The sequence below is a fragment of the Cyanistes caeruleus genome, chromosome 3 (genome assembly GCF_971803275.1).
Source record: "Cyanistes caeruleus chromosome 3, bCyaCae1.hap1.1, whole genome shotgun sequence".
Classification (NCBI taxonomy): domain Eukaryota; kingdom Metazoa; phylum Chordata; class Aves; order Passeriformes; family Paridae; genus Cyanistes; species Cyanistes caeruleus.
Genome location: NC_141703.1, coordinates 5,950,628 through 5,972,230, shown reverse-complemented (window position 1 = coordinate 5,972,230; position 21,603 = coordinate 5,950,628). Strand labels below are relative to the sequence as shown.

At 36.8% G+C, this 21,603-nt stretch overlaps 1 protein-coding gene across 1 annotated transcript in view; it reads right to left on the bottom strand.

Annotated features, from left to right (window-relative positions):
* The window catches only part of TRAPPC10 (trafficking protein particle complex subunit 10), a 37,868-nt gene that overhangs the window by 9,334 nt on the left and 6,931 nt on the right, over positions 1-21,603 (bottom strand). The window contains exons 2-15 of the mRNA XM_023924095.2: positions 18,939-19,020; positions 18,120-18,255; positions 16,836-17,032; positions 15,274-15,469; positions 14,048-14,159; positions 12,810-13,057; positions 10,890-11,036; positions 8,946-9,060; positions 8,379-8,455; positions 6,457-6,548; positions 5,168-5,308; positions 4,235-4,347; positions 2,698-3,212; positions 164-305 (exon numbers count right to left, since the gene is read on the bottom strand). Of these exons, the coding sequence (XP_023779863.2) occupies positions 164-305; positions 2,698-3,212; positions 4,235-4,347; positions 5,168-5,308; positions 6,457-6,548; positions 8,379-8,455; positions 8,946-9,060; positions 10,890-11,036; positions 12,810-13,057; positions 14,048-14,159; positions 15,274-15,469; positions 16,836-17,032; positions 18,120-18,255; positions 18,939-19,020 (2,313 nt within the window). The remainder of the gene's footprint in view (positions 1-163; positions 306-2,697; positions 3,213-4,234; positions 4,348-5,167; positions 5,309-6,456; positions 6,549-8,378; positions 8,456-8,945; positions 9,061-10,889; positions 11,037-12,809; positions 13,058-14,047; positions 14,160-15,273; positions 15,470-16,835; positions 17,033-18,119; positions 18,256-18,938; positions 19,021-21,603) is intronic.

Here is a 21,603-nt window from a genome sequence, read left to right as displayed (position 1 = left end):
TGTTCATCACTGACAGGACATTATGATGGATAACTTGAAAAGCAAGGCTGTATTTTAGACTCACAATGCAGAATAAGGCAAACTGAGTAATACTGAAGCCATGAAACACACAGGAGCACAAGAGGAATCATCAAAGCAGCTTCAGCACAGCCACTGCACCTACCAGTCATGGGCTCCACTTTGAGCTGGGGCTCCTGGGAGTACACATCGTACTGCACGATGGGGTAGATGTGAAGAAGGACAAACTGCACCTTTCCCACTGAAGTGCACAGCTGCCTGAGAGTGTATGTCCCAGGTTCTTTGGCCTGGGAAGAAAAACATTTGAATGTTTTTTTTTTTAAGAAAATACTTCTAGAACAAGCCCTCTACTCAAGAACGGCATGTTTCCATCTCATTCTTATCAGGTACTTTGGGTTTGTAAATTAAAACTGCTGATTTCAGAAAACTGTTTTCTGAGTAAATGACACAATTTGCACAAAGGAGCACCTTTTGCCCCGTTAAGACAGAAGCTCTAGAGTGCTGTCTGATTCAAGAGAAAACATTATAATTAACAAGTACTAATAATCAAGATAACTAATGTAGTAGCTATACTGTCAGTTTGTTATTCTGAGGTGTGTTTTGCCTTGTTTGTTGTTTGATTTCCCCCCACAGTGCAACATCTATGAAAAAACATTATTAAGTACCTAAACAATACCTGTGCTTATTTGGCTAATTCATAAAAACAACTATAAAATCCTGCAGCATTTATACAAGGCACAGCTTTCAGCTCCAGCTATTGATTTCACACACATTTTTAAACATCCTGAGTCAATGTTTACAAGAAAATAACACATACATATTTAATTTCCAGCTCTTCCCATACCCTGAGTAATGGGATTCTGGATGTTTCTCGATAAGATTAAAAACAAAAGCAAATCTGTAACGCCTTCTAGTATATTTACTCTTGATTCTATTTGGTCTTAGGGACTGCTATGTAATGGGAAGTGTTTTCTCCATGTGCCATTTTCCAAGTGTAATACATAAATACCAATGCTGGCTATAATTAAATAAGTCTACAACTTCTGGAGAAAAGCTGTACCAACTCAACAGTCAACCATCATGCAGTTCTTTACATGGCAAATCCAGACTGAAATTCAGTATTATTCATTCTGATATTAAAGTCACTACATTTTAGCCCTAAAAAACAGAAAAGCATGAGTCAAGTAATATGTAATATACACATACTTTAAATCTTAACAAGGGATGGGAATATTTGTCTAAAGAATTTAGACAATGCTTTCTGATCTCTTTTAAGGCCTGAAAAAAATTGGAAGATTGCTGTCAGCATAAATAATGCTAATCATCAGTGTAAGGTCTACAGAAAGGATCATACTCCCTCTGGGTCATAGAAGCACAGTCATTCCTCTTCCTGCAGAAGTGGTGCAATTAAGCATTACTTTAACAAAATTTAGAAAGCAAGCTGTCAGCAGATTCTATCCTCTGGCCAGCTGTGTAATCCAGTAAAGTGACACTGTGTATTACTACAATGATAATGGATTTTTAGTAAATATTTTGTAAAACTGCAGCTCAAATCTAGAGAAGCTTTCATTGTTTTATCTAATAATACACTGCTAAAATTATAACATGCTCAGATTTTCCATTTAAGGACAGGTAAATCATGCCTTGAATAACTATATTGTGGGATTCACACTGAGAAGTCTTCCCATGCAAAGTTCTTTTCTTGAAAGCAAGGTTGGAAAAATAGCAGTTATAGAAGTAAGGCTGTTTATCCTCCAGTGGCCACCAGATTCACAGCAGAACCAGGGAAATGCAAAGCAGAGCTGTATCTAGCTTTTCATCCAGCTCCTCTCCTGGAGTGTCCAATTGCATCCTGATCCCACCAACCCCAAACACCAGCTCAGTGCAGTCCCTAACAGCTTTCTTCTAGTAATGCTCCTTCATCTGAAACCCAGTTTTACATACATGTGAATTTATTTTACATAAAATGGCATTTCCAGCCACCTAGGCCTCTGGTCCAAATCTCATTAACCTGTCCCAATCCTTTGAAAGGATGAGAAACCTCAGAAATTAGGTCAGAAGGCAGTTCAAATGACTGTATTGCCATTCCACAGACGAAAAGAACTAGTAACTAATATCTAAGTAAGTTAGATGATGACTAATGGGGACAATTTTAATTCTAACATCTTCTAAATTCAAATACTGTGGCTGATTTCAACTGCTTGCAGGAAGGTTTACTACATCCCCCAAGTGAAAAATTATTCTACCACCCTCTACAAAGAAAAGGCTGTCAACCAAATTTAACCACACAATCACTTACTGAAGGGCTAGAAGAAGAATTCAAAGCTTTTAGATGTTATTCTGAGTGACCTCAACAGCACAGGCAGACTTCATGAGCAGTACATTATATTGCATATGAATTTATCAGTTTAATTTTTGGCAGCAATAGTCAAGATGTTTAAAACAAGTTTAGGAAGGCTGACTCAAATGATTTTAAGCAGGAGAGTTATGTTTTAGCATAAACATAACAGCATCCTTTCAAGGCAGATGATGGTGTAGAACAAGAAAAAGCTGCCAGGGGAATGGATGATCCAAGTGTAACAGGAAGCAATACAGGCACCACTCACCAGCACAATACTCAGCCACTATTTCTAATTTTTCTGTCACGAGTGCTACAGTCACCCAGCTACAAAAACATACCTGAATATTGAACGTTATTTTATTGTCCCCTGGTTCCAGAGTCAAGTTGTTGCACTTCAACACGTGAGCCCCATCTTCCAAAGTGACCCCTGAGGGCACGTCCAGGGAGCTGCTGCTCTCCTGCCTCCGCAGCAGCATGTGTGCGTTTTTGCAGATGATTCCTGCCGTGTTCAGGGAGTTGTCCGAGGGGCTCCTCTCGTACATTTCACACAGCTCCAGTGCTGGCAGGTTGTTTCTCGACAAAGGCAAGCCTGCAATTTCACTTGGGAAGCTGATGACACCGTTGGAAGTTTTGTGCTTGGTGAGCCACTCGGCTGTTTTCCTGTAGCTGTTCTTCTCAATGTTGAAGTGAACGTGGATGGCAACCTGGTCCACCTGGACAGGGATGGGCATTTGGCTTAGCAAAGTCAACTCGATGGACAACTTTCCACCCACGTGGACAAGAGCATTTGGAGGGTCAAAATGCAGAGTTTTCAGCTGGGCAAAGGAGTGCATAGGCAATATAACCTTTTGACCTGGAAAGATAAAAAGAGGGATTATATTATTTTCCAGTGCTGCTGAAGATGAGCAAAATTTCGCTCTTAAAAATTCAATCCCTAGAATCAAATGGATCAACAACTTTTCAACAAAGAATCATTTCACAATGAATCAATGCTTTCCAATTTTTTATCTTGCATGACAGTTAGAAGATGCTGAGCTATGTTTTCCAACAGTTACTTATACTACAATTTCTATTTCCAGGCTATTAGAAACAACTGAATTAAGAGAGATTGTCCAAGCAGAAGCTGAACATTTCATTACTACAGAACACAGTAACATTAACTGACCAACTTCCCAGAGCTTGTACAAGTTTAAGAAACCAATAATCAGGCTGGTGCCTTGAGCCAGCAGCTCTGCTGTGCAAGGGGTTTTCATTCTCTTTTCTGCATTCCAAAAACAACCCTAAGGTAGTACCTAAAATTAATTAAGAATCAAGTCTGAAATAACATATTACTTATGGTACATCTAATCATTAATAAAAAAATTCTGAATAAAAATAAGTATTCTTCAGATCTACAGGAAATATTCCATATGAATTTGAATTATGATGAATATCTGACAAGAAGATGTTACTGAAGCAGCATGAAGAATAAAGAGAGGAAATGGGATGGACAAAATAATAAGCTGCAAGTGGATGGACACAGATCTAACATCAAAATCCAGGATGTACTATCACAGAGCTGCCACTTGCATGCCAGCACTGAGAGATAAAGATAGGTTAGGAACTGAAGAAACCCAACACACAATAAATTATGGCCTGTTAAAACAATGAAACATAACTGAAAGAGAACAAAGACTTTGCACTATTCAGGATGAAAATGTTAATTACCCCTTCATCTTTGACTATTCTTAATTAGTGTAGATTTATAAATGTTTTAGAAAACAAAAGTTCAGAAATTATATATAAAATAATAAACCAAATCAGAAAATGGCTCCCCACCTAGCTTTAGGGAACAACCAGATTTTGAGAACCTTAAGTTTTAAGACCCAGACATACCTTGGTTCTCTGCATGCTGATTGGTAAAATCTAGTATTTCTTGGCAAAATCTTTTGCGTTCCTCTTCTGTTAAGTGATTATCACCAGCTAAAAGGCTGCTCGTTTGGAGATAACTAATGAAGTTAAGGAAACAGGAAGTAGAAGCCCACAACAATTAGAAATTTGAAAAAAAACCATTCAAATACTGCTTTTCTGATCTTTAGAGACAAGACCTGCTGTTATCATCACTGCACTTTTCTGCTAGAAAAGAAACAATGGAAGATTTCCCATCATCTGAGATTATTGCAGAATCTCAATACTTTTGTAGCAGACCAACTGAAACTATGATCCATTGTTAACCAGTGCAATCCTGACTCATCTAAAAAGATGCATGAGCACAAAAAAATCATTATTTGTGTATTTGTGTGCAAGACACAGTGTCTTGCATCACACTGGCCAACATTCAGCATTAAATAATCTTCAGTATTCTATTTTATTCCAATTTACTTGGCTGAGAATCTGCCAGCTGTTACAGCATCACTTACCATAACTAAGTTGTAAGACATTCTTTAAAATTTTAAGTGCTGGGAATATAAATGATCACTTGAATATTTTGCTAAGAATGCAATATTTCTGGCTCAGGTTCCTTATGAGCACTTGCACTGAAGCAGAAAAATTTACAAATATTTAAAAGTGATGTGGGAATTTGCAAAGGAGGCTGACATTTAGAATTTGTGTCTTGTTCTAAAAGCACATGAACCAACAAAAAATCAGCACAACACAACAACACCCAAAATACACTCTATGGTATCAAATAACTCAGCTGTCTCAGCTCAGACTCAGCATGTCTGGCAATCTCTACTGTTAAATAAAAGTTAGAGATATGTCAGAAAAATAATCCCAAGATCATTTCTTCCTGTCTCAATTGTTCTGGCTCTGCCTGTTAGAGGATACTTTTCTATCTGCCCAAGCTGCTTCTGACACTCAGCGAGCTGCTTCCTTGTGTGTGTGACCAGCAGTGCCCAGCCCTCAGCAAGGTAGGTTTTCAGCGCTCCTTGAAGATACACCTCTGCCTTCTGGGGACCTTTCTTCCTCCTTGGAAAATGAAAAAATGAGCAAAGAGCAATGTAAGAACCTTTGCAGCCATGAAAACTCTTTACATCTTTTCTCAAAGTGCTGGTGGGGGAGGAACACTGCAAGGAACACAGGACAAACTGCAGTGAACCATTTTAATTTTCTGGTAACAGATCAACATATGTGCCTTCCTTTATTGCAATTCACTTAAGCAAGTAGAACTGCAATTAATGTCATTATTCCATGTCAATGAAAGGCTCCATATGCAGATCTGTCCCAAGTCAGAGCAAATGAGGTGAAGGAACCTCCCACAAATGAAACAAAAGCCACCTAAAGCTTCTGACAGTTAGCTAAAAATTTGCTTACTCAAAAATTTTGAAGCAGAAGAATACTTCAGTGAAAATTTTATCACCACACAGCAGTTCCATGGCAGTCTTTAAACATAACATTACTCCCTCTGGTGAAAATTTAAGTTAATTTAGGAGAATCTGTTGCAATGTAGAGATCAGACTGCTTAAGTGAGTATCGGTGGGAAGCATGCCCCAACATATTTTCCAAAATAAACCACTTATGACTCCCAAATTCTTCTAAATAAGAAAAACAAAATGACACAGAAAAATGCAGGAGGTTTTCTCAGTGGATTTAAACAGCAGAGATAAAAAGAAAAATATATTTGGAAATCAGGAATAAAATCACTGTTTCACAGGAGGTGAAACAACCACTTTGCAATGATAACCTCAAATATGAAATGGATTACTCTCCAAAAACATGTTTTCTGGCTTTTTTTAGATAGATGCAGTCTATATTTGTAGCTCAGGTAACAAATGCATTTACTATAGCCTGCTTTCTAAGGAGGCTTCTGACGTGTTTCAAAGTTTACTGTTATCTTTCAGATCCTTTTCTCCCCAGAAGAAAGGATCAAGCTAAAGAACATAGGACAGTTAAAGGTAAGAGTACAAAATCATAAGGTGAGAATTAAAGTTTGATAAAAGAGATTTCTAGTTTTCTTTTTTTTTTTTTTTTCCTAAAATACAGCCTGAAATAGGGTTTATTTAAGTTTTCAAAAATACTTTGTAAAATTCCTGTTTAATGACAGCATATCTTCCTCAGGGATAATATTCAAAGTTTTCAAAGGCAATGCATTTAAGACATTTTAAAGAGTCATTTACATATAAAACTCTGCCAAGTCCTTTCCCACAAGCTTGGCTGAGCGAATTCTTCCAATATTTGTGTACATTTCAATGGTGGCATGGGACAGATCCTGTTTAAAAGAAAATAAAAGAAACCATTATAAGCTTTTTGTATTTTTGGTAGCTGTATGGTTATTTCACACAAACTCATAGCCAGTGATTAAGTTACTGTAATAAAATGCCCAGAATGAGTCACATTTGCCCTGAGCACAAAATACACAGCAGTTTGTAACAGGTCACCTTCACTCCTCCTGCAGCTGGTCATATCCCATATCTGTGAAGGCTAAGTTATAATCAGAATAATTATTTTCACAAGAGTGCCTTAAAAGAATTTTGCTTGCATTCCCAAATAAAAGTTTATCCCTCATCTTTAAGCTTAACCTCCAGTGCAGCCACAGTGTCCAAGTGTCACCTTCTTCCCCTTGCTCACCTTCCTCCCCTTGCCCTAAGGTTAAATAACAGCAGCAAACCTAAATTAGCACTTACAACACACACACTGTGTTCAACCACCCAATTTCTTTCCAAAGCCCATAATAATCTCTGGTCAGATGTGTGAATGTATAAAAAATACATCACATCATGATAGGATAAAGGGGAATGGCTTCAAACTGAGAAGATTTTTTTTTTTAAATGCAAATAAATTATCTTAGGTGTGTCTGTAAGTTTAAACTAATTCTATATTCTTGTCCACTGAATACAAGAATTATTATGAGTATATATAAAATGTATATATTTACATGAGAGCTACACAGAAAACCATCTTTTAGAGTGTATCTGATACTGAATTTCTACTGCATTAAAGTGCAGTCATAAATACAAAGAGAAATGGCAATTCCTCTGGCAAACACTACAGATCCCACTCAGTTTCTTAAATTTAGGAAATTACTGCTAAGCTTAGCAGAGATCTTCAGGTGCAAGTTGGAACTGAATAGTAGGAGAAGGTAGCAACTCTGAAGATTTTAATTCTGATCCAGTTACACAGCTAGTCCTATAAATAAATGAAGAACAAAAATGAAACCCAGTATCTTCAGACAAAATGTTTTGAGATTTTTCTCTTTTGATAAAACTCTGCAAAATTGAGTATCACATTGTTGTCATGTTTCAAGAAAAGTATTCAATTTTTCTTCAGGTTTTTTCCAGAAAATCTTATTGGCCATATTTAAATATGAGAAATTTTAGAGGAAAATTATTTAAGGAAAAAAAAAATTAAAACAACCCAACAAAAACTGTCAAACAAAGCCCTCAAAAAATCTTGTGACAGTCAAGAGACTTTTGTTTAATTTAACAATCTTCTATTTGAAAAACTAAACCAGCAAAACAAAAAAACCTGAAATCATTACAATGGCTCCTCAGCAGGAGAAGCTGTCAGGAAATATACATGCACAATATTAGAATCCTCACTGTGTATCAATCTATGCCAGATACAAACCTGCTATCCACAGATGTCCCACAGTTTATATATAAAAACAAAAATCAACAGTGTAACTTTAATCATGTAATACTCATTGCAAAATGCAAGCCCAAACCATTTAAAGGGAAGCTGAATTCACACATCAATATTCTTCTGGGAAAGAGTCAGTTAATTCTGAATTTGGGATAGCAGAACATGACAGCCATGACATTGGCTTTTTTAATATCTAAGTATACATACCCACAGATAAAAACCTCCAGCTCATAACTGTAAATATTAAAGTTAACGCAAATGTTTGAAACTTGGGGCCCCTACAGGCTGTTAAACAAATCAGCCTTGCACTCAGTGTGCAAGAAATAACCTTTGAGACCAAAAAATGGAAATAGATTTATGTTCTCAATGTATCTTCTCAGGTTTGAAAACTTTGGCCCTATGTAATCCACAGTGTAAACACACAAAACTACTATAAATAAGCAAAAGTCATACTTACTAAGTAGTGTTTTTCAAAAGCTTCTACAGATGATAAGGCCTCTTTGAGTTTCTTGTAAGGGCTCTGTGATGCATTGGCTTTGGAAAAAAGCAGGACAAGAGGTGTCACATTCTGAGAACAGCAGCCCCCCATGCCCCATCCCTGCTTTTTCTCCAGTAGAAAATGAAGAGAAAACTAGAAACTAATATCACTTTGTAGTTCCAGGTGCAGGTTATCCATTTGCACACAATCAGGTATGCTCCATTTGTTTTTCCAGTAATTTTATTTTAAATATTTGTCTGAAAGCATTAAGACCTTAATTCAACTCCAGTGTTGTTCAAGACCATTCATCTAAATGCTGGGAAGTGGAGTACCAATAGAAAAACTTATACTTGCAACAGTAAGGAGATGCATTAGTAATTAGAAAAACCAAACTGGCATTAAAAGAACTTTTAAGAGATAAAGTTCTATCAATGTGTATGTGTATATGTAGGGATACTTGAAAATTCTTCTTACTGATGTACTTCTGTGCTCTGCATTTCAGACAGAGTCAGCTATTGGAAGGAATTGCACCATTCCTGGAAGTACCTGTTTCAGGGCGCTCTGCTCCCAGCCCTGCTAACAGATCCACAGTCCTGTTAAGGTCTTCTGAATTAGGTCCCTTCTCTGACACAAGTCCACACAGGTAACCCAGAGATTTCAACTACAAGAGAAGCCAGATGCTTGCTTTTAATAGGCTATAAAATCAATATAAAACTCCTCTTGCTCTATTACATCATTCCATTTTCATTGCTTTCATATTATGCTGCTTACAGGATCCCAAAATTAACTGTTATTCTTACAGTATAAAGTAATTTGTTAAGGAATTAAATTGCATATAAGTTACTGACTCGAATATTGGAACATGCCTACACACATAGATCCTTACATGCACAACACCTAATCTGAGTAAATCCTTCTGGTTTTCATCACAAACACCAACAAAGCTTGAGATGTTCAGCAGTTATGACCAAAGATTATTTCTAATAGCTGTGTCTGTATTTTTGAAAACTGCATAATCAAGAAAAGCAGGCAAGTCTGCAGTACAGGGATTAGGTAGCTTGCAAATTCACCTGAAGTGTTGTACTCAGGAGAAAACCTTCCTGAAAGAGATTAGCACAGCTAACAGCATTAATACAGTTAACTACCATAAAACTCCTTCTAGACAGCAGCTGGTGGCTCAAGATGCAGAATTTTGTCTTAAAGAAGCTCTTATCTATTGGCCATTTGGTTAATTTACTTAGAAAACTCAATCAACTACTGATTAAGCCTGCAATGGAATAAAGGTCTCAGCTTGTCTCATATGATGGATATTAACCTTTTTTTTTTTTTTTTACTTATTTTAAACCCCACTTAATTTTGTCACTAGTTGCTAAATTTCTTCATTCAGTCAGTTCCACCTTACTGCCATTCATTATCCTGAAACTCTTCCCTTTACCCTTTGTGTTAGAAAAATGATGGAAGGGAAGAACATTACCATCTCACATTGTAACTTATCTTCCATAGAAACTCCTAAGGAGCATAAGAAGAATCTGATGCACCAATTGCCATTTTGAACAATTCTTTCCTTCCTTTATTCTGATCTCCACCTCCCTCTTTTTTATCTTAGCAATAACTCTTCAAGGTGAAATTTCATTTCCCTGCTTTTGTAATAAAACAAGGACCTCAAAGGCTGAATTACAGGATTATTAAGTCTACTGAAAGATGAGCAAACTATGATTAAAATAAATACCAAATATTCTACAGGCTATGCAAACAAAAAGGTGAGTCTTCAAAAGATGTTGGTCTTCAAAAACATCCACAGACACCACAGGAGACTATTTCAGTAGTTTCTGGAGTTTACCCTCTTTCTAAAATGTTTTTCAACTGTGGAAAGCAGTACCAACCTCAAACATCACATCTTTCACAGGAAAAGAGTAAGAACTTGAAAGTTAGGGAAGCAGTTTAACCAAACTGAAAAGTTCACTTTAGAACATTTATGGTAAAGGCTGGTAACTGACAAACTGGAAATTATTTGTCTCTTTCACAGGACACCAAGGGTAATGCCTCCAGTGAAGGCAGGGGCCCAGTACTGCTGTACCAACATGCTGGAGAAATAGTGACCTGTGTAAACAGACTGCTGTAATCTCCATTTTTAATGGTAAATGCATCCAAATATGGGCATTTTTTCTGCTGTATCTGAAATTCACATGCTCTCCTGCTCAGCCAATGTGGACTGAGCTCATTCTAGAGTTTAATCAAACTAGTGATTAATTATCAAATGATGAGGAATGGAGGGGACAGAAAAAGAGAACAAACCCTTGTAACTCCCAGACTTCAAATGACAAAGGAAAAAGTGAATATAAACATGGATGTCTCATCTGGACTAGATTCAAGAGAATGTACAGAATCCAGTATTATATTCTACAATAAAAAGGACAAAATCTGTTCCAGGGAAAAAAATATTCTATTTCAACATTGTAATACCACCACCCCAACACATCATTCACTCACCTTCTCCGTGGCATAGCTCCACAGACCAACTGTGTGGGAAATATTTGCATCTATTTGAGCCCTATCACAGCAGCCCTCTATTCTCTGTAAGACTTCCAAGCAACTCAAAAACACCCAGCAATCCAAAGCTCCAGGAGGAACTGAGACCTGGAGATGAACAGGTAAAATTAACTGGGAAATAAACCATTTTCAGATGAGAAAATACTTCAGTAAATGTACTTGATACAGCACAGCAAAACCTCTTTGAAGAGTTTACTCTCAGAATACACAAAGCACAGCCCAACTCTTGCTGCCTCCTGAATAATTTATATATATTAGTTCACAAAACATATTAACTAGATTTGATACATTCATCAAGATGCAAGAAAAGGAAAGGAAGACTAATAGGTCTTGGAAAAATTCCAAAAATCTGAAAACTCAGCTTAAGGAAAACAGAGTTAGGAAAAAATTTCTGTAAATAGACTGCTACTTTCCTAAGGAGACATCAGTTCTAATTGAGACTGAAATGGAAGTATAAATAAGTGTTAAAAACCTGGAAAAAACAAATTAGTCTCTAAGATTCCTTCACAAAAACAAGCTTATTCATCAAAGGATAAGACATCTGTCATGGACAATTAATTAAAAAATGGAGATGGAAACAAACAAAGAAATACAAAAAGAGAAAGACAGAGAAAGACAAGGGAGTCTGATACTAGAATCTTTTCAGGAATTAACATAAAGATGAGCATAACCAAATACATGGAATATAGACACAATAATGGTGTTTCAAAATCCTGTTCATAACCCATGCAAAAATGTTCCTTTTAGAAAGACCATAAAAGTCCTGAAACCTATAATAAACTAGATAACTAATGGGATAGAAAAGTCCAAAGTATGAGCACAATGAACTTGGAGAAATAATAAAGATCTGAATTCTGAAATAATTTTCAGGAATACAAGGATCCTAAGAACAGAGTAGTTTAGATTTCTGCTGTGTGCTCAGTGGCCACATTAACAGGTTTGCCTACATTAAGAAAAAGGATCACAACAGGGGGAAGTACAGGCTATGCACAATTAAGTGTCACTGTCTCACAGTCAGGACACTGAATTCAGTTTGGACCACCACAGCAAGACAGGAGCAGCAAAATGAGAGACTGCAGAGGAAAACTCAAAATACTGGGAGCACAGGACAGACACACAGCAAAAGGGGAACTGTAGGAAGGGCCTTCAGAGGTCTAGAAGGCTACATTTTGGAAATTAAAAACAAAACAAAACACCACAAAATGCACACACAAATCATACTATCTGTGGGAATTACACATTAGTTTGAGAACACATGAAGGTGTCAGCAAAGCATCTGAAGCAGATTTGCAGTTTTTAAATGCAGATGAACATATGGAACTTACTACCACGATGTCAGACAGACAAAAGTTAGCAGCTGCTATTATAATGGCACAGATAAAACTAACAGAGCACCCATGGGATGAGGACATGGGTAAGCCACAAAGTGATATTCAGAAATAATCTCTTCTTTTTGTTACAGAGAATTAGAATAACAGAGGATATGCATAACAGCATAATAACCACCCTGCCTTATTTCCTTCAATACAACACTGCTATAGATTTAAATTAGGGGAACTACAGTTCAACAGATTGGTAATAAATCCATGAAAAAAGCAAGTAAATAACTACCAGTTTAGAGAATAACTTTCCAGGTGAAAACTAAAACACTTTAACTAAACAGATTTGGTTCCCAGATGTGATGTCTCCAAATTTCTTGCCAAAGACATCCTCATGATGACACAATCATGTGCAGCACAATTGTTATTACAGCATCATTTTGATAACTCCCAGCCAGTGCTTATTGAATGCTGGTCAGCAACAGCTAAATTTGAAACATCTCATTAGATTCACATAGTGGAATAGATGACACTGACTCACTTCCAGCAGCTTGAGTTCCTGCACACAGTTGTGAAGAAGCTCCAGTGCTCGCTGGGAAACCTCCCATGGCCTCTGCAGGAAGATTAACAACGTGCACTGCCGAGAGAACAGGTAACTGCGCAGGTCCAGCAGCGTCGCCTCTTGGTTCTGAATCAGCTCTCTCTTCTCCATGTCTATTGGTTTCCGCAGAATTAAGCCATTCCAACTTCTCACTGGCTGGCAAAAAAACGTCAGCCAGTTTGCACCATCTAAATAAACAAAGTTAATATCCAAGAATCAACCACTGCTTTCTAGGAAATCCTCTTCATCCTCCCTCCAGAGATCTGAGCTGCCTTAGTCCTTCCCAAGTTTATCACATGGATAAATGACTTAACTTCAAAAAGCAAACCACAAAACCACCAGAACTTCCCCAGCAAGCTAAGATAACTGAATTTCACATTCAATTCCCATAGGCATTTTGTCTTAATTCTATGTTTGTTATCAGTATAGTGGCAACCAGTTTGTAGTTTATTTATTAGCAATTAAGCCTACCTGAAGTTCAAAACAAACAAGCTTTATCTGCTTAAGTATTTCTTACTCAGCCATCAAGGATGTGCCCCCACTTCCAGGTATTGCACTGGGTTCAGTCAGCACAAATCTGTTTCACTGCAATTACTCCTGCACTATATTTTCACCAGATTCATAAAACATAGCTCATTAAAGCTGTTATATAACAGCATGTGCTTTAGCTCATAAAAACAGTTTAAAGCTATTTGATACTTCTTGCACAGTAATTTTTCTTCTAAATGAAGTTAAATCTTCTGTAGTGCAGATTAAGCACCTATTTCTACTAAGTTTTGGAGTGATTACCAAACATCTTGTGTAATTTGAGGCAACACTGAATGCACTTTTCCAGAAAGCTCTTTACTGAAAAACCTAGCAGTCAGCTGTAAAAACAGCAGCTGTATCTCAGCCAGATCAATACTTGTGTCATTTCACAGCTCAGGGTTCTGGTTGCAACACTCATCCCATTAGAGCAAAACACAGGTTTTCATTAAAAATTGCTTCTAAGCCTCAGAGACAAGAAACAAAATTTTGGTAAGACTGTTATTGATGGACACTTGTGTTTGCACACAGCATAAAACAAGAGCACAAACTGCCTGGTGCAGCCTCCCTGTGACTGCCCAAAGCACAGGACTGCTCAGCACAGTGCAGGGATCCCTGCACTCAACATTTAGTTCACATTTCCAGACACTTACCACCAGCCCCAAAGTTGACAACGTATTGAGAGAACAAGGCATCCAGCTCATCATACTGCACCAGGGCATCCTCAAACTGCTGCAGCATCTCAAAGACAAAGGCCAGCTCTTCCTTTTGGCACACAAGCAATACAGGGAACATTATTTGTTATTATTTTGTAATTATTGACATTATTCATGTCTGGTATTACAGCCTATTACAGTATTATCCCCATCCATCCACAGAGCTGGGTTTTTTTCTAATTTTAATTTCACACATAAATAAAAACCTGCCATCGGAGCAGATTTCTTCCCAACCCAGGGAGGTTCACAAAAAGAAATTTTGTACAGCTCTGCCAGTAAATTCTGATGTCTGTCCAGATCCTGATTCACTACAAGATATTGGTCATAAATCTATTAAAAGTTTGAATTTAAATAAATCAATAAATAAATGCTGAAGACTCATCTCCCATAATAGTATTCATGATTTCCTCTCAGTTTACACCATGAAGGCATCAGTTGCAGCACATCATAAAAGAGTTTTTTGTACACAAAGCCTAACTGCTAAATAGAAAAGGCCTCAAAATTAGATATATCCTATGCAAAAGATAGCACATGCAGTCAAAGGAGACATGAGGATGTGGTGGAGTAGAGATCAGCACTGTACAGGGACAAGAAAATTCCAAAGGAATTGAGATCTTTGATTTTATCAAACAAGAGGTTCTTGCTTTTCTCTAAACCAGCTAAAACAAAATTGTATTTATAACTACATAAAAAATAGAATTCATAGCACTCTTTATATGGATTACTTCAAAATAGACATTTTTCTAAATATCACCTCCATAAATACCGAGAACAATCTGAACAAAGAAAACAGCAGCACTCATATTAAATACCAATTGTGAGTTAGAGTGTGTATGCACAGTAATGGGACATTTACCCCAAATCCAAGATCAACTACTAAAACACTTTTTAGATGCAATTTGTTTGCTCCAATTGAGCTTCATACAACTTTGACCAGCCTGACTGAAGAGATTCTGCTTTTTTAACAGCGGGAAACTGTATTACTGCATTAACTGTATTAAAAGGTAACTCAAACCTGCTTTTAAAGCAGTATCCATAATTCCCGCCTCAGCCCTCAAAGAATAATCAGAATATTAAAAGTACCAGAAATCCAACCACAACAAAAAAGCATAATTTTTAAAACTAGGACTCAAGTATTTTCTTCAATATCAAGAGACTCTTACCTGGACCATGAAGTACTCACAGAAGCTCCATCCTGGCTCAGTCCTTTTCTCTCTCAGAGTTCTCATGTCATCTTCAAATTTGCCTAAGTTTTTGGTAAAGGACATGAGAAGCAATGTCCTGAGTTTGGTCAGGAAGGCATTCCAAGATTCCTGAGAACGGGAAGAGTCTTTCAAAGGGTCAGAAAGTACCACACATCTGTAAAGAGATTGATAAAATTGAATTTGAGGAGGAAAACATATAATTCACATATAAATTCACAGTTGAATACTGTGCATTCCTGATGAATCCAGAGTGAACAATATTTAGTTTTTCTTCCACATTAATCAGAGGAAAAAAAACCAAGGTTGAGGGTTATGTTTGTTTGTTTGGAGGCAGCTATGTTGGGGTTTTGGGTTGTTTTGGTTTTTTTTGGCTGGGGCTTGGTAGCTTTTAAAAAACTTTTTCACGTGATATAGTTTATGAGAAGAGTTAAGTGTTTTACTCAGAATGAGCACTCTAAATCTTTTAATTTTTTTTGGAAGCAAATAATGGATACATTATTCTAACTACTTAAATATAAGTAATGCTGTAGAAAATCCTAGAAATTAGCCTAGAAAAGAAAAGTCTGCCTAGCAATACAAATCAGCAGAACAGCAAATATAGCTGTTTACCAGCTACTCCTGGTAAAGATTATAAAAAATACAAATCAGGATCTATTAGATCCTGATTAGGTATCTATATCAATATATCTATCTATATAGATAGATATATTTATCTCACTTGAAATAATCATCCATAATATATTCTTGAAATATCTCAATATGGTTTTACACATTCTATTTGCTAAAACTCCCCCTGCTTTTCTCAGAAAATAAACAGATCCCACTGATTCACAAATAAATCAACTTTTTCAGAGCATCTTCCTTACACAGTTTTTCTATCACAATCTATTAACATCCAGAAAATTAATGATATCTCCAAAGACAGGAAAGTCTCTCATCCACATAAAACACTATTTCTGGTTAGAAACCCCTGTTTTGTTGGCTTTAATGAAAGTGAAAACAGTTTCATACATTCATTACTGTTTCCTTAGAATAAAAACATCTGAAGAAACTAGACTCATGTCAATTGTCTCAGAGTGGAAAAGTGATTAAGTGACCAGCAGAAAGTACAATGGCAAAAAATCAGCACTACTGGCTTCATATTCCCTACTAACCTCACTCCCAATAGCTGTAACTCTGCTAAGATTTTTGCAAGCTCCTAAGTAAACAAAAAACCCTGAAGGTCTAAAAGCTGATTATCATCACACTGTTCCCCTTAAACCTCTCTTAGCCAGGAGGAGATATTCAAAAACTATTTGAAACACATTTCAAAGCTGCCACAAAACCCAGGAAGAACTGAAAATAAAATTTCTCCCTTTTTTCTTTGTACCAGCCTCCTTCAAAGCACAGATCTTACTGAGCCACCAGTCTGAATGCTGGATATCAAGGGAAGTCTTTAAATGTCTTGCATATGGAGCTGAATTTATAAATCAGCACACTGGTCAGAAGATGAAAATGTTTGCAAGCCCAAGAACGCTCACCTGTCACTTTGCTTGTTACAGAAGTCATTCCTTATTTTATCTACGATAGAGGTTCGGGGAAGGATATTGGTTTTGTTCTTTTTCTTGGCATCACTCTCAACCACCACAATCAGCCAGTCCACTGAGCTGTGAGCTTTGAGAACGTTCTGCCACTTGGTGATGTCATCCTTGACTGTGGTTTTGTACACTTCCGTGTCCTGGGATGAGAAGTGTGAATCATCAAATCAAACAAACATTCTGAATGATTTCAAAAGGCAAGTTTTGTTCAAAAAGAAGGCAAACAGAAAGACATATCAAATGGAATTAATGACAGTAAGTTCACTTACTGAAAAAAATCAAATGAGGTAAAGCATAGTGAAACTCTAATTTTTTAATTTAATTAATTTCCAGTATTTTGGTTAACAGAAAATATAGTATTTGGTACATTATCATTCTTTAGATGACTGAAATTAAGATTTTTAAGCATCATTTAAGATCTTTATTTTACACCTTCTAGAGCTTTACAATAAAAACATGTTTGAAATTACAAAGCCAAACTCTTTTATTTTCACATGGTAACAGAAGTGTGATATTTGCACCTTCTGTACTGTTCAAATCTCAGCCTGTTTAAAAGCTTTTTCATAAATATAATTTTTAAAAAAAGCAGAAGCATTGCTTGGAATTATTTTGCTTCTGGGTTGATGTTACAGAGATATATTCAGATAATTCTTAAGGCTGTTCTTTTTGACTAGTCACAGATCAGATGTCGCCTGTGTTCTTCAAGTGGATAATTAATTCACAACAGAGGCAAACCAAAAGGCAGTGAACTGGAGATAAACAGGATTAAGACATTCCAAATCTTGCCTAGTTAAACAGCTGACATCCACCAGTACCTGACACACAGAGAAGATGGAACTCAAGGGAAAAGAGCATATCTTTAGATTTGAGTGCAACACCAGATCATAACTGAACTAGCCTGGCCACATTTCTGTGTTACGAAGAAAGTGCCTTGTGCCACTCCAGTATCACTGTAAGATCCTGAGCCTTTTTGTGACAAAGTACTGGAAACAGGTTATTCAAATGCCTGTCCTCTTAGTGTCAAGTAACATTACAAACAAAGATACTACTTTTGGAATGAAGTGCTCAAATTAAGTTTTGTTTCCAGCAATATATCAGGTATGCATGCTTATGCAACACAGACTTAATTGTTTTGACTTTCTGTTTGTGCTGTCTGTTATTTTCATTTGCTTTCCATGATTATGTGAACAACTTACTTTTAAAATTTGAGTTTTTCTGAGTACTTACACAACATTCTGTCCAATAAATATGAAGGAAGGGAAAAGTCAAAAGGGCTTTATTCCCCTCTTTGGGTAGTAGCTCCTCTTTAAACTGCACAAAGTTGGATTCCAGGTGAATCATCTTCGGAGCACGGCCGTAAGACCTACAGAGTTTAAAAACTGAAATTAGTGGACAGAACAGAAAAATGAACATGTGTTGTGGGGAAGAGAAATAAAGTGAAATACTCTGGCACTGGAAACCCACAAACTACACTCACTGCAGTTTGTATAAAGTCAACTAAAATTTAGTATTGCTTGAAATAAGATAAAAGCTCCTTTTTAAAGAACAGAAGCTAGAAGCTCTTCAGCTTTCTTCCAGTATAAGATTTTCTGTATCTCTAGGACAAGTAGAAAATACCAAATAAGAGAATTCCCCAAATTTTTTTTGCAATCACAAAACAGTGCCATACCAAGCTTTCTGAAGGGAAGTACATCTAATTCCATGTGAGGTCTACCTATATTCTCACTGAGAAGAAAGCACATCACTTTCTGAAAACAGCTGCCAAAGTACATCAAAGCACACCAAGACAAATTTGCAAACCACAAAATCAAGAGGAGGAACACAGCATTACTATAATTTTTTTTTAGGCAAAGTTGAAGGGTTGAAAAGATCATCCTGAAGTGCACAACATTCACTTTGATTATCTAGTTTCTCCAATTTCTTCAAATCAGTTCCTCTGTTCAACTCAATTTATGGTAAAAGCTCCTCAGAACACAACAAATACATATTTACCCAAGTCAAAAAATGGACATTGAAACAGTATCATGGAATATAATGTAAGTTTACCTCCTCCATTCCATGGGTTCTCTAGGAAGTTGCTGAGAAAGTGTAGGATACAAGGAAGTAAATAAATTCTGATCTCCAGCACCTAAAAATGAAAGGCATCCATATATTAGCATGTGCAAATTATAGAATATATGTTAATATGCTATTCTACTAATGGTCTGCTGTTATTAAGAACACTTAATTTTGTCTACTATGTGGAAACTGGAGTCCAGCATAGAACTAGATTTTTTTAAATCACTCTCAAGACTTAATACAACACTTCTAAGCAGGCACATAATACATACACTGTTACAAACTTCCTATTGTGATTTTCCACAGAGCAACATAATCCATATACCAAAAAGAGTATTATAAAGCTGGTCCAACTCCAAAAACAAAACAAGCAGCTCCTTAGCTGGAGTCACTGGCTTAAAAAAAAAAATAAAATTTAAAAATACTCCAGAATTTAGACTTCCCAAACCAGAAGACTGGGTAGAGAGTGGTTCCTATCCTTCTGTAGCTGGTCCTACCCTGAGAAAATTTGGTTTAGCAAGTTTTGTGCTCTACTGGACATCGTTCCTCTCTCCTCTTTATCTGGGGCTGTTGTTAATACAAAAACACAAGAATACAACACTGCTCTTGAAGTCTTCAGAAATATGAGGTCTTTTAACACAATGCAGATCCCAAACACCTACATTAAATACAACACCATTGCAAGAGCTCCTTCTACACAAGTTGGGACAAAATGGAGTGTCTAGCACATGAAAAAAATACATTACCAGTAACCCTTCAACAACAATTCTTAAATTCTCTTAGGTACAAGGAGTCTATGACAAGGACAAGGCATTAACTAAGATTTTAACAGCCTTATAAACAATTCTGCTATTTCCTGGTGGTTTTCCTTTTCACAATCATTCTGCACACCAGAAAGGGAAGCTCTTCTCACCTTCCTGTGGAACTGGAAGCTGCAGCTGAAGAAGTATCTGACATTCTTTCTTCTCCCTCCCACCCCCCAATCTCACATCTAGACACAAAGCCAGGCATTTCCTCCAGCTTTCTTTATCCTTCTTTACTTCATCTTAGAAATCCTTTTCTAGTTCACTCTCTTTTCCCCAATTTTCTCATATATATTATTATTTGCACATATGGTATTTTGATGACCAGCACTAGCACAATACTGTCACCACACAATAAAGTATATTAAAAAATTAAAGTTTACAAGTCTGATTAAGTGCAAGAACAAGCAAAAACAGCTCTTCTGATGCCTGACCACATTAGCTATTATTCAACAATGCAATTTCATAAAACAGCTAAAAGCCAAAACAAAAACAATTAATACTTTAGCCCTATTTCTCCATAAAAGTACTTTATGCTTGATCCTTCACCTTCATCCCATCTGAATTAAGTGTACCATACCAAATGCTATTTAAGACCACAAACAAATGCCCCAAATGAATACTGAAACAAGTGTTAGTCATATTGTTAATGCTGTTTTATACCAAGTTACACCTCTGTGAGCCAAACCAAGAACAGTCTATTGATTTGCAACTCATTACTGCCCACAGAGAGTGAAACATGTCTTAGTAACTTAGCATCAGCACAATGACCACACCAAAATGAGAGTCTGTGAGCTCAAAGTCTGCTGGAAAGAACAAGCCACATATTTTATCTCTGTAGCATAGCAATGTATTTTTTCTGCACCTAAAAATTCACTGTATGCCACAAAAATATTCCAGGATTCAACATTTTAAGTAAAAAGGACTGCTACTGAATACAGAGGAACTAAAGGATAATGTGTAAGCACCCTGCTATTCCAGACAGACACATCACATTATCAGCTTAAAACGGGTATATTCATTTTAAAACCAGTCAGCTTTTCCTCCTGCATTGGTTTTGAGGGCATATCAAATACACATAAGAATGTGTTTTATGATCAAGGCAACACAGCCCCCTAGGATTAGAAGAAAAGTGATAACAGACCTTCAGTGTGAAATACATTGGCTGTCTTTGAACACAGACCAAAGCTGCTACCATGTATTTCCAACACCCAAAGGGCTGCAACATTTCATGTTCTGCTCAACTGGACCCTGTATCTACTGTAATCAGCATGTTTGAGCTGATCAAGCCAAGAACACTAAAAGTGAAGTTATCAGCAGGCAACACCAGCACAGCACTGACACGGGACCAACCCTGAGACCAGTAAGTACATCAAGGAATTGTAAGGGTTGTCAGCCTGGAAATATGCACAATGAATTGTGAACTGGGTGCTGCTGGGCTGCAGGGAGGGAGGGGAGCACCTCACAGCAAGCAGACAAGCACGACCTGTACAAACAAGAGAACATGAAGTCCCAAAAGATCACTATTTCTGGAGTGGTGTTGAGCAAGTTTCCTACAACACAGACCTCAAGCACGGCAGAAGTCTCATTCTCTACATATATGATGCCTCAGTAGTTGGTGTACCTATGATCTACTTTCCAAAATATTTAAAAAAAAAAAAAGGAAAAAAATAAGATGGAGAGTAAAAAAGAAATAAAGGAGAAAAAACAAACAACACCACTACTTGTATTTTTGCTTGTATCTGACCGAATTCTATGAATTTAAAATGAAACATTCCAAAACTCCAAGTAACCCTGGAATAATCCCAAAATGTCTGCACAAAAGTCTGAGAATTGCTTCAAAGATTTTG